Here is a 13,927-nt window from a genome sequence, read left to right as displayed (position 1 = left end):
CCCAAATATTTTCCACCCACGCCCACAGGTGCAGGCAACGACGACCACCGGGAGGGCACCTCGTGAAAATAGTTCACATTCTTCACGCCACTAATTTGTCTTCACTATGTTTAGCGCGTCGTTCGGAGGGGTTTGGGTTGTTTGCCACGTTCCCGGTCTTGTTTTTTGTCTAATGAATGTTTTTCCCCATTCTCGGCGTGCAGGGTGATCCCGCGTTAGCTGATCCCGCTCGTCGCCCCGCGTGGGCCTCCCTCCGGCGAGGATCATGTTTCATACGTCCGCCGCCTACTCCGACATGACGGCGGCAGCGGTGGTGGCCAGCGGCAACGGCGGCTCCTATCATCAGTCGGCAGCTGCCGCGGCAGCCGCGGCCGCCGCCAACACGCCCGTCTACGTGCCCTCGAGCCGCGCCCTGCCCCACTCCCAGTACGGGGCCCATTCGGCCAACTTTTCCACGCAAAATGGCTGGCCGACCGACGGTTTCGGTAAGTATCCCGTAGCGACTCCCGGCCGGCCGCCCGACTCGACTCCGGTGATCCGGTTTCGCTCGGTTCCTGTTTTGCGACTTGCAATTGCATCTCATCTGTCTGTCTCTCTTGCTCGCTCTTGCTCGCCAAAACCGGGCCGTCCGCCATTTTCCTCGAATTGACCATTTTGTTTCGACTTCACCACGCCAGGCACGACCCACACGCAGCTCCCGCCGCAGTTCTACGCCCAGAACGTGATGATGGGGTCATGGCGCGCCTACGACCCGACCGGCTTCCAGCGCACCTCGCCATACGGTAACTTGAAGAAGGTAACTAGAAGCGCCTAGAACTCGGAAACTAAACCACACTTTTCTCTCTCCCCCTTCCCGCCGGTTTCGTCCTCTCTCTCTCTCTTTCTCTCTCTTTCTCTCTCTCTTTCTTTCTATCTGCGTCCCGGTCGCTCGCGCGCGCGTTTTTCCATCCGCTTCCGTGGCGATTCGATGGCACCACACACACACACACACAATCGCCCACACACACACACTTGACTCGTGTTTGACACATGCGCCGGATGCGATTTTCCTTGGTTTTTCTGGGGTTGGGGGTGGATGGTCGCCCAACACACAGACAGCGCCATGGATTTTCAATTCGGCGAGGGACGCGAGTGTGTGAATTGTGGGGCCATTTCAACACCGCTCTGGCGTCGGGACGGCACCGGTCACTATCTCTGCAATGCATGCGGGCTCTATCACAAGATGAACGGCATGAACCGTCCGTTGATAAAGCCCAGCAAGAGACTGGTGAGTGTGAGTAACCTTTGCTTTCTTGTTTTAAACGCCTAAGTTTTAACGCCTCCGGTTTCCGGCGCGCCTTCCGGGCGCATCTATCGCCCACCTACCTGTTCCTGTCTTTCCCATCCTCGTCTTCCCGCTCCCCCACTTTTCCTTCTCCGCCCCTGCGAAAAGTGTCGATCGCACGAATCGATTCAAATTAGTGCTCGAAATCACTACCAAATAGAATTAAATTATTCTGGTATTTAAAATCGTATAAACTTTTGACAGTCACTGTAACGAACCGCGTTCAAAGTGGTTTGCGTCTCGGATGACTGTGGCGCCATCTGGGCGCTAGTTTTCGAAACTCTACGCAACTCGCGGTCGAGCGCGCGAGTCGAGCAGTTTGGATCGAGCAGTTTGAATCGAAATCGCGCAAAGACACACACACATACACACACACGATCTAGTTGTACACGCCGAGACTGATATTGGGACGCATTTTTTCTCTCTTTCTTTCTCCCCATCTCTCTCTCTCTCACTGCCTGTCTCTCTCTCGCTCTTGCATTCGCTCTCCCGTTCCTCCTTCGTCCCGCGCTCCTCCAGCAGACGGCCACGCGCCGGTTAGGGCTGTGCTGCACGAACTGTGGAACCCGCACGACGACGCTCTGGCGGCGGAACAACGACGGGGAACCGGTGTGCAATGCCTGCGGGCTGTACTTCAAGCTGCACGGCGTCAACCGGCCGCTGGCCATGCGCAAGGACGGCATCCAGACGCGCAAACGGAAGCCGAAGAAGGCGGGCAGCGCAGGGAGCGCCACCGATGTGATGGCGCTTGTGGGCGGCAAAAAGGACGACCTGCTCGGTACGGGGGACGGTAGGTCGTGGAACACAATGCGCATCCTGAGTCATGGAACTAACCTCCGGCGTAACCCCCTTCCCTTCCTTCTAGGGATGCTGCACACCACCGACCGGAACGGCAACTCGAAGGCGCTGTCGGCGAGCCCCAAGTCCCAGTCGCACCTAACGTCACCGCCGATCCGCTCGTTGCACCTGTCGCCCCACCACCCCCACCACCACCATCATCCTCATCACGCGCAGTCCTACAGTCTGGCTGGGTCCGGAACCCACCATCACGGGGCCGGCGGCGGAGGATCGTCGTTGGGATCGTTGGTCGGGAAGTACGATCTGGCGGCCCTTTCCTCATCGTCCGGATCGCTCGGTGGCGGTGGTGTCGTGGCTTCGTCTGCCTCCCACCAGCATCAGCTGGGCGGTGGGCTCGGCGGATCCCACACGATCTACACGACGGGCACGTCGCAGGCCAACAGCAACGCGGGTTATCCGGGCGGAAACCACCCCGGTTCCAGCACGACCCCGGTCGGTGGCCTCAGCAACAACAACAACGGCGCCGGAACAACGTTCGGATCGGGACAGATCAAATCGGAAGCCGGTAACCTCGGTACGGCTACCACTCCGACGTCGGTGGCCAACGGCGGGTATGGTGACTACATGAACAACTGTCTGCCGAGCGGGTACTTCGGGGGTGGGTTTGGGACGCTCCACACCCACCACAGCCCGCACCACCACGGGGTGTCGGCGGCCGGCGTCGTCGGCTCGGGCGGTTCGGTCGTGAACGGGGCCTCGCTGGCCGGGGCTCACCACGGACACCCGCACCATCACCATCACCACCACCATCACCACCCGACGGCGGCCGATCTGGCGGGGTACCACCACCAGCACAACGTCATCCAGGCGGCCAAGCTGATGGCCTCCTCCTAGGACGCGCCCTTCCGGGACGGGTTCCGAGTACTTACGCGGCGGCTGGTGGCAAGTAATTCCACTACAAGTTCCTCGCTTGCCGCTCGCCCTTTAATTTAGCGTTAGTTAGTGAGAAGTAGTAGCTCTAAGACCGCAGCAGCAGCAGTAGTAGTGGTAGGCCCCCCGGCAGAGTTGTCGTCGAGGGCACATACTGTACATACGGCAAGATGGCGCCAGATTTTAGGAACTAGAAGTCGCCACCAGAATTCCTATTGCATTCCCCGGGGAACGACGGCCAACAGTCGGCAGAGAGGCGGCGAGTATTGCTTTCCTAGGACCAGACTAGGTCGGGCTGGGCCGGGGCGAAAAAAGGCGAATGCCAACTAGGACTCGTATTTAATATACCTTAACCTGTAAGCAGACGTGCATATGCATCTCGGGCAAGCGCCCGGAAGTTGCCCGTAAGATACCGAATTGTAATTGAACAGAAGTATTAAAAATAAAGCACCATCGGACATGAATCGGAGCGTGGATTACTGTCTTTTTTTGTTTGTTTGTTTCCGGTAGCTTGCGGGTTCTGCGCCGAAACACCATTTTGTTTTCCAAATCAATATTTGTCTTTGTCAATTTTGTCCTATTTATTCGTTTCTGTTGGAATGGTTCGTTTTGTGACAGTTCTACTGTAGTGGCAGCGTTTAATTGGGCTAGATTTATAGACAAACAGACCTACGGCATCGAACTGATTTTACTGCAAAAGAAACGCCAAGCTCACAAACCAGAGGTCCTGAGGCAAGAACTACGCCTAGGTGACAGGTCCGCCTTTTTAAAATCTTCGTGTGCTTCGACTCACCAACTTGTCGACTCACCTTTATTGTCTACATTGGTTCCAGTATTTGAAACGGTCCGAAAAATTCAACACATTTTTCTTATCTCAACCATCGGCTCTAAACGGTGTCCACGGAGCGGCCTCTTGAGTTGAGTTCTGGCGAATAGCCAGAAGTTACTTGGTGTCAAGTCAGGTGGTTGCGGAATCATGTGGGTCGAGTGTTTAGCGAAATGATGACGAAATGATTCCAAAAATGAAATGCAACAAGTTCCTCGCGAGGCAAAAGTCAGGAATTGTCTCTCCACAAATCAGGTCTGTTTTGACGCACAGCATTATGCAAACGACGGACAACACTCAAATAGTGTTTTTTGTTGACAGTTTGGCCGGTTTGGAGTGAATTTATGATGCACCACACCACGATAAGCAAAGAAAATTGTTTCCCATTTGGTCACAGCAGCAGAAGCGCTGGTTGACTCATCGATTCGCTATAAGTTCGATATTTGAAAACCGCATAAATTGAACCGAAATACTTTGGGTTAAATGCTTGATTTCGTGGTCTTCTATTCATGATCTCTACATGATTAGGGAAACACTTCGAAACAACGTGAGATCTTCAAAAAACCTTCGCACGGCAACGTAAGAATTCGGTGATTGGAAAGTTTAGATTTCTCCATTATATAGTCCGAACCTTACACCACTACCTGTTTTGGTTTCTGGTTAGTCTCTCAGGTTAGTATTATGCAATAAACTTTAAAGAGCCTTATTGGTTCTCATTCAATTTATAAGACGAAGAAAAGCAAATTACAGAACACTCATTGTTCGTCATCTTTGGTCGTTTCTCTTGCGTTTGCCATTCCGAGCGTTTCTCGCGAACACATCCATCAATTTGCATATTCGAAAGTGAACTTTTAACCGTACATTGCATTCCTCGTCGCCTGAGCGTTTTCTTGATGTTATTGTTAGACGGTGACTATAAAATACGTAACTTGGCTCGAAGTGCGTTGAATGCGTTGAGCGGAAGTGGTCTAGACTACCTGGTGAACACATCCATCACTTCATAACCTTACATAACTTCATTCTCGATATTGGTCTTCAGTGATCGAATTCAAAGGTTGGAGATCTGGAAATCAGGTAACGAATCGTCTGATTCTTCAGGGAAACGAACGACAAAGAATTGTAATTTCCATTTGAAAAGATTAGTAGCAACTCATCTTTAGACGAAACGTACTTCAATGCATATTTGTTCATGTATTTACAACGACGTTTAATTGTTATGAACCGTCAAAATGTTTCACAACAACGAAGAGTGCAGAATTGCATCGATACTGTTGACAAGGACCACAATTAGTGGGATTCCCCAATTTGCTACAACCTATCCTCGTTGGCTGCAACTCAACTCACTAAGAAAAGAACGCTGATGAATGTCTGCTGCATCTACCAAACAAACCACCGATCCGACTCACCGATTTGCTACCCCGACAGCGATGTTATCGAGGAAGGTGACACGTCGTTCGACACACGGCCCTGATCAATCGAACATCGCGCTTCAAGAGGGTGGCCGTCTTTGTTGGTCCTTCGCTCTGGTTCGGTTGGTTCAGGGCGCACACATGGCGCGCTCATCAACGGCCAGACCCAGAAAGATCTAATCTGCCCGTCGTCAGGACCGGTCACCGGACGAAGACCGCGGACGGACGATTACCAACTTGACTGTCACGACGGCTGTCCGCAGAGGCCGATGATTGGCGCGCAGTGGCCAGGATCTCTGCCGCTTTCGTTAGTGACGGCTCGGATCAAACGATAACGAGTTCCGGGGAAGAAAAACCGACCACTCGGTGGTGGTTCTTGGAGGCCTTGGAAAACGCCACCAGCGAATTCGCGTTCAATAAATGACGCAAAACGTGACCGGGACTTTAACGGAAAAACCGAACCCAAACAGTGAAAACAATCATTCTCCGTCCGTTCCATAAATTTCACCGTCACAATTGATGCCACCGTTCGATGATGACAATGGCTCGACGACGTTTCCGTTTTTCCGGTTGTTTTCCCCACTTCCGGTGGTCAACAAGTGTCCGTGGCGTGGCGTGGCGTGTGTAATTGTGGCCGGCGGTATGGTCACGCCGACCGTGTCAATTATGTCGGACATCCGGTGTCGCGTCTTCGGGCCGTAGCCTGACCGTTATGATCGTCGCTTTTCACCCTTTGCCCGCGGCATGACTTGTCAGGTTCGAGTGGCCGCCCGTTTGTGGCCACCGTGCGGTGAGCGAGCGTCTTTGATTTGACAACGGATAACAAGGGGACACAGACACGTGTAACGTTGGCCGTTGCCAGGTGTAGAGCGACTCTCTCTGGCGTGGTCACTTGTCGATGGGAAGGCAAATAGTGATTAGCGCCGTCCGCGGTTGCCGAAGGATGGCCGGAGTTGTATAAAAACGGTCGGCACCGGCCACCGGGGAGCTTAGTGTAATTCGGGTAAACCCGTGGCCCATTGTGACCGATGTCCTCGCCGGCGCTGGTTTGTCGTGTTTGTGGTGACCGCAGTTCCGGCAAACACTACGGCACGGTTTGCTGCGACGGGTGCTCGTGTTTCTTCAAGCGCAGCATCCGCAAACGGGCCATTTACAGCTGCATCTGTGAGTCGCGGCGGGTGGAAGAGTGGCCGCTTTCGGGCGATTAGGTGCAAACAGAGTGTAATGTGTTCGTTAAATCGTCCTTCCTTAGCCGGACCGGGTGGATGCTCGGTGGACAAGGCCCGGCGCAACTGGTGCCCGTTCTGCCGGTTGCAGAAGTGCTTCCTGGTGGGGATGAATGCTTCGGCGGTGCAGCAGGAACGCGGACCACGGAAGGCCGCTGGCCGGAGAGTGGTTCCGGCGAGGAAAGCGCTGGCCGAAGGCACCGACCGCCCGGTGTCCGGTGGAACCGCTGCAGGTAAATCGATTTGAGGTCACTTTCTCTCGATGCCGACGGGGCGACGGGTGGCTGTGCAGTGAGGTGGAGGTGTGCGTTCCGGACATCCCGTTGAAATCCGTTGCCGATTTACGTAATTCAAGATGTCGGGCTGGAGTGACCGCCATGGGAGTTTATTTATTTTAATGTTTGGCAACTTTTTTTCTATTATTATTTTTTGGTCATTAATTAGTTTCGATGCAATTTTAAGCAAAAGAATGTTGACCAATAGCAGTTAAAGAATGTGCCCAATGTAAAGAATGTTTTTACACATAATTCGATTAAGTTGGAGTAGAATTTCGGCATATTTGTCTTAAATCCATATAGCTAATTCATCGTTAATGTAACTTTGTAAGAGGATCTGTGGCTAGCGAAGATATGACGAAGGTATCAATCACCTAAAGTTATGAGGAATTGAACTTTTCTGCGTACTAAATCAACATTGTGCAAATTACAGAAGTGTTATAGCCTTCAAGAAACTGGCAATTTAGTGACCTTACCTGTTCGTATTGACTCGAACGCATACCGAAACTTGACGAATGAAAATAACCATTCATGAAGACGATGAAGAATATTGTCCAAAAAGACGTACTATTTTGGACAATATCCTATAACAAGGCTTTATTGCAGGATAATGCAATAATCCACAAGGCACAAGTAGACAAGCAGTACCTCGAGGATGACGGTATTCAGGTTTCAGACTATCCGCCTCAATGCCTGGACCAACCAGCCATTGGGAAAATGAGGGCTCAGGTGAACCTTGGATCAACTGAGAAGACCCCACTCAATTTCACAGAATTAGCTCAATTGATTTAAAACAGCGAGGCTGTAGAAAGGACCGCATTTGGCTAAATTGTTTCATGTGTATCAAAGAGGCACAAAAAACCGAAATGTTCTTGTTGAATAATGGATGTTGTTTTACTGAATTTCGATTGTTTAACCTGAATATTTCATCCGCGTATTTGATAAAATCTGTATTAAGTATTTATCTGTTACGTAAGCCATCTGATAAAAGATCAATGCGACTGCAGTTTCGTCCGTAAGTCATATTACACCCGGATGGGACGATGGGATTAGAATTGTTTTCGTTTTAATGAATTGTTCTGTCGATAAGACTATCATTGAATTCTGCAGAATCTTTCCTTCTGATTAGCTATTTTATCACAATTCTACCACTTTAAAGAACCATTCGAATCCAATCTGTAAAACGGCAAAAAAAGTAACAAAATGAAACAGTTCTCTTCACTCACAATTCAAACCCACTATACTGAGGCCACAGTTTTTTTGTCGCGAACCGAGTTGAGAGTTCACAAATCTTTACCAAAGGAAATCACGTTAATCGTTTTCGTTTTGAAACCCAATTTCCACGCGATTCGTGACAACCTTTGCTTGGTTAGTGATACGCGAACTGCGCTAATGTGGCGTTGTCGTTGCTAATGCATTTGTGTCTCGTGGCCCCTTTCGGGTGACTGGGGGACACTTGCAGCCTTTCAACTCGCGAGCACCCGAACCTCGTCCCGGGGAGGATGCGATGGAGCGCAAGTATGCTAATTAGGTTGACGGGGTGCATGGCCGTAGCGTAGGTGTGGGCTCACCGGTGTCATTCGTGGGATCGTCTTCATCTCGTCCCATGTTTGCCAATGAGTTTCCCCCGTTCATCCATTCGGCGGGACGAGCCATCAACCGGTAAACGGGGCACGACTACACACGACTCCTGCACAGTTGTCGAGTCGAGTGCATTTCCGCTTGGTTTGCAAATAATGCTAATCACATGGCAGTTCTGTAGCTCCTTCGACAAACTTACGTCCATCGCCCACTCTCTCTCTCTCTCTCTTTCTTTCTTTTTGTGGTGCAGACGGACTCTCGGTGCAGATCCTGTCGCAGGTGTTGGTGGCGTGCATTCGCCAGGTGCGCCACAACGAGCACTTCGCCATCCTGAGCCGCACGCAGCAGGACGAGATCCTGCGGCACGTTTGGTGCGAGTGCTTTCTGCTGCGGGTGGCGAACTGGTCCATCGACATATCGGCTCTGGTGGATCGGTGAGCACATCGGAGGCGGCGTTTGCTTACCCATTAGCCGCCGTAACTCCGGGTTCCGTTTCAGATGCTGCGACGGCCATCTGCGGTCGGTGTTGGACGATGTCCGGGCGCTCCAGGTGGATCTCATCGAGCTGTCGCTCCTCGAAACGCTGATACTGTGCCGAAAAGGTTGGCCGGGCGCGCCCGAGAAAGCGGTTCCCGTTTCGGCTACCTTTAAACGTCCGTTTGGTTCCTTTGCAGAGTACGCCCTCGGTGAGCGCGAAGCGGACCAACTGGAGCACTTGGCCGAGCGAACCCTGATCGCCTTGAGCCACTACAGCGTGCAGCAGCTGGCGGGTCCGGTGGAAAGCAGTAAGACTGGCCCCGGTTTCAGGTCCGGACGGCACGCCGCAGGTGTCGAGGGTAGGGCGGACAGGGTGCCCACTTCTGTGGCCTCGCCGTCCGCTGACCGGCAGCCCCTCGGGTGGGCCGCAGCTCGGCTCGGGAAGCTGCTGCTTGGGTTGCGTACGCTGACGCTGCGTTTTAACGAATTTTCTGTCCGCTCGATGCTGCGGGATGTAATTAGCGACGGCCTGGCGATGGAAGGCATCCTGGCCAGGCTCTAGCCCCGGAGGCGATTCGCAACGAGCGTTCGCTTCGTAGGACGCGACTTCATCGCCGGAGAAGCTAATTAGTTGAGCGAAAGTGCACTTACCTGGCGCGCTCCGGGCAACAACGATGCGACCGAGTGGGAATATGATGACAGGATTTTTGTGCTTACCAACTGAAAGGACCCGCCGTTTCCTGGTTGGATTGTGCATCGGTCGGCTCGGGTGTTGTTCACCAGGGCAGAGTAGGACAGGATAGTGTATTGTAGCGAACCAAACACATTTGTAACCGAAGATTATTCTAGTAGCAGGGAGCCGATAGTCACGGAGCCATAGCTGGCAGAAAATTGGATTGGATACGGAAACAATCACACGAAGACAGACACATCACTATTATCTGGGTTGCCTTAACATTGAACGAATTGTCACCATCTTACTAAAGAGTTTAGCCATAAATTACTTTCCTCTTCGACACCGTGGTTACATTTATCCTTTTGGCTATTACTTCGCGTCCGGCTGGACGCAATTTTCACATATTCGAGCACCAGAGATTATTCTGCATAAGTAAGTTCTTGCCGCGAATTATGAAGATGGATTTCCATGAGTTGCGTTCCACTATTCATCTATTTTCCGATGTCAGATTTTTCTAAACATGTTGAACTTAGCATTAATTTTCGAAGTGACCTATCGCATTTTGTTTTTTACTCTTGTACTAAACATTGTTTGGAAATTTGGGTTTAATCCGCGTAGCAATCGTGACTTTTACACTAATAAATTCACCTCATTGTGCATATACAATCCTTTCTGAAGATTATTGCGTAAGGTATAATCGTTGCAGGATTAAGAGGTCTTGCTCTGCCGACGGGTACCCGTTGACACTTCCCATTTGTCAAGAGCAGTAGGCGACGTCATTGGCGATGGTTGCGTAGTTCGCGCATCTTCGTCTTCGTTACTTCGAAGTTAACCCCAAATGGACGCACAAAGTGAACGGCAAGTGAAATTGTATTGCATGATTTTCAACAAACTTCTCACTCCTTTTCTCACCACAGAGAGTGCGCTATCTGCTTGGAGGCATTGAAGAAAAGGTCACCCACGCTCCAGTGTGGCCATCAATTTCATGGTTGCTGTATCAATCTTTGGCTTAGAAAGTGCAAAAGCTGCCCGATTTGCCGAACGCCAACGGAAGCGGATTACGTGAGCAGCGTAGGTGAAGATGAGCCTGAAGATGCGGAAACGCCTGAAGATGCGGCACAGGTGACAGCACAAGACCAAGAAAATAATGTTTCGGAAGACGAGTGCTCGGACGACGATCTAACGGGTCTGTCGGATCTGTTCCAAGCCTCTACCCTTGGCTGCGTAGATGTGCTACCTTTGAATGAAAATGTTGAAATCCGATCGGATGATGAATTTACAAGTGATTCAGAAAGGATTCCAGTTACAATGTGTGATCTTATTCCAACGATAGCGCTAGAATAAGAAGCATGGCCATCGAAGAAGTGTGAAACGCACTTCAGTACGACTTTCTGCAAATTGAATAAAATAAAATGATTCTAATTGATTTCAAATAAAGAAAAAAACAAAGATGAGTCGTTTATTGATGCTGATTGTTTAGTTCTTGACTGTCGATTGCTATTGCGTTCTCTATTGTTGATGGTTTGTGGTTTCAAATGCAGATAGAACATTGCTGCTTAAGGTTGCCATCATCGCTTGTTGTGCTGAAGATACGGCCAGTAAGTATCAACGCCATTAAGCATATCATAAGTAACACTTTAGTGGCGAAATAGGAGGCCATTAATGTTGCACAATCCTGTGTGTTAATAGGATGGTCTTAAGTATGTTGGATTTCAAGGATCCATTCATGAATAATAAATTAGAACAGTATGCTCTAACATTTTCATTTATTAACTGCTCCTTTCGTAGACGGTAAACAAGCTTAGCGTTCGATTCTCAACCAGCATCCAGTAGTGAAATCTTGTGTTCCCAAAGAGTTTCCTACGATACTTTTTCTGAATAGTGTCTAGTCCGGAAGTAATACGAATACGAAGTAATACGAATAAATAATAGTAATACGAATGCGAATCGCGTTTTTTTCAGGATTCGCCTTTATCTCTTTCACCCATGTCATTTCACGTGCATTTATCTCGCTCTATTAGGTACGCCATAGACCGTTTATAAGTCGTGGTTTTTCAACAATGTTTTGAAATTAGAATTATTTCCTGAAGTCGTTCGTTCCATTTCTTTTCCCTCTAGTACTGATTATGGTGTGAACATTTACTTACGCTAATAAATCTCCCTCATTCGATTATTGCGTAAGAAATTATTTTTTTTTTTGGTAAACAATCCTTACTCTGCCGACAGGTACCTGTGACACTTCCCGGTAACAATCGAGGTAGCCGTTGACACTTCACAGTAGGAGTGAAAAAGCGGTATTCAAGCTCGAGGTTCAATCGAATCTCAAAAACTACTCTCTAAATTAGTCTGGAGGCGTATTATTCTTAGTGCTGAATATCTCAAGCGCAGTGAAGTATTCAATTGTTTCTCAATTGCACAGTGAAAAGGTTTCCCTTCGTCAACGATTCTCGTCACACACGGGACAAGTTTATCGCTCAACAAGACTACGGTGATAGATTGCATCTTCGTTACATCATCCATTTATTTGACTCCAAATGGAAGTAAAACTTGAACGGCAAGTGAAATCGAAGTGCGTGATCGTCAACAAAATTGTAACGCATTTTCTCACCACAGAAAGTGCGACTTTTGCTCGGAGCTACTAGATGACTCAATGACGACGCCGCCGTGTGATCGTTTTCATATGCAATGCTTTGCTCCATGGCTAGAGAAACGCTTGGAGTTCTTTCGTCAACTAGCGTCCGAGCAACCAGAAGACCAAGAAAATAATGTTTCGGAAGACGAGAGCTCGGACGACGATCTAACGGAGACCATTGAAAGGTTCTTGGAGCAAGAAAAAGATGAACGCGAAGCCGCTTATGAGGCAATGGAAGCTCAATTGGAGATGGAGTCAGAAGATGATAAGTGGGAGAATTTGGCCAGCTCATTTGAACCAGAAGATGATAAATTGGAGAATTTGGCCAAGTTATTGGAACCAGAAGATGATGAATTGGAGATCGAAGCCATGTTGTTGGAAATGAACATTGGCAATTAATGATGAAGAAAATCTTCTCTTGCACATATCTCACTACTACTATCACTATCACTACTATCACAGCTGAGTAGCTGTGGATAGAATTGAAAGAAGAAAGTGATGCACAATCACCGGAATTGTCGAATGATATCCTTTATACACGTCCATCACCTTGCCGATTACCCCAATTGTTAGCCAATCATTTCGTACTTCTTCAGCCGCTCCACTTTATGCTTGCACTGGAACACCTTTTCCTGCAGCGTATTTCTTTAGAACGCTCCTACGCTGTACGGTGTAGTGTTTTGCCGCGTGAAAAAAGAACTGTGTGAGGTTCCCGCTGGAGGACATAGCAACTTAATTGCGATCCTTGATTCTTCATTTCAACCCTCCCGGAACGATTGTTTCCACACTTCTCGTGACTTCCTCCCTGTCTTCTTCGATAAATATTGGTGGATAAAAAGTGGTCCTTTCGGAACCGTTTTCCATAAAACTTAACACAGAGAATGTATTATTCAAGAAGGCAAGAACAAGATGGGTGCTCAAATTGAACTGATTCTGACAATAAAATGCGTGAATGCTTGAATTGCTATAGATACACGTGACATCAGCTGTAAAATATAAATGTTGTGTAAAATGAAAGAAGTGTTCCTTAAGACACAGTAGGGCTTTGACGATACGTTACAAGGTGCTTCTGAAGAACTGTTACAACTTTGAACGAAACGTGTTTAAAACTAAAATTAAAAGTGTCAACTTTTATTTGTAATTCTTACTGTTTCCAGTGCAATTTGTCTTGCAATGGTAGTTGGTTTGGTTGATAGATTCATGCCGCCAAGGGTTAGCGGGCAGGTCCACAGTACTTACGCCTTGTGTTGTGCCCAACGTGCTTCAGTGATATTTGCCACTCAGAAGAAAACGGTACCGTCGGCAACGCAATTTTGCACGGTTGATGAACTACTGGAATATGATTTTCTTTATTTTCCTTCCAGTTTCGGAAAATTGTAAAATAATCTCTAACATTCATATAAACATCTGTGAATAGCCGGCCGCTTGAGCCCTTTCGACGCGGCGCGTGCCACCTTCTACTAACATTCAGTTTGATTTGAACAGTAACTTTCTCTCGTTCTCTCTCTCTTTCTTTATCTTTCCTTCACTACTTCCCTCTGTTTTTCATCTCGCGAGGCAACAGACCCCGCTGCGCTGTCCCGTCCCGCTGCCGCGCGCTCTCCTGGCTCTCAGTTCCACTACACAGCACAAGATGATATAAATTGTCTCCGCTTGGAGATGGTTTCAGCTGTACATTGCACTAGGAAAACGGTGTTAATTCGTTCAAAGGATGGGGGCTACACGTATATCCCCGCGTCGTCGTGGCGCAACTTCGTGCGACACTTCGTCGGA

The 13,927-nt window shown here is 49.1% G+C and overlaps 2 protein-coding genes across 2 annotated transcripts; both read left to right on the top strand.

The window, feature by feature from the left end:
- Nucleotides 1–265: 265 nt before the first annotated feature.
- LOC128271309 (GATA-binding factor A) lies at nucleotides 266–3,016 on the top strand. Its single transcript, XM_053008772.1, has 5 exons — nucleotides 266–485; nucleotides 678–782; nucleotides 1,095–1,273; nucleotides 1,844–2,114; nucleotides 2,190–3,016. The coding sequence occupies exons 1-5, from the start codon at nucleotides 266–268 to the stop codon at nucleotides 3,014–3,016; spliced, it is 1,602 nt and encodes a 533-aa protein (XP_052864732.1).
- A 3,299-nt stretch (nucleotides 3,017–6,315) lies between these two features.
- Nucleotides 6,316–9,408, top strand: LOC128270431 (retinoic acid receptor RXR-beta). Its single transcript, XM_053007829.1, has 5 exons — nucleotides 6,316–6,451; nucleotides 6,540–6,671; nucleotides 8,620–8,803; nucleotides 8,868–8,971; nucleotides 9,044–9,408. Exons 1-5 carry the CDS (start codon nucleotides 6,316–6,318, stop codon nucleotides 9,406–9,408), a joined length of 921 nt encoding a protein of 306 aa, XP_052863789.1.
- The last annotated feature ends 4,519 nt before the right edge of the window (nucleotides 9,409–13,927 follow it).

Source organism: Anopheles cruzii, chromosome 3 (genome assembly GCF_943734635.1).
Source record: "Anopheles cruzii chromosome 3, idAnoCruzAS_RS32_06, whole genome shotgun sequence".
Classification (NCBI taxonomy): domain Eukaryota; kingdom Metazoa; phylum Arthropoda; class Insecta; order Diptera; family Culicidae; genus Anopheles; species Anopheles cruzii.
The sequence above is the reverse complement of the archived record's forward strand: the minus strand, read 5'-3'. Positions and strand labels throughout refer to the sequence as shown.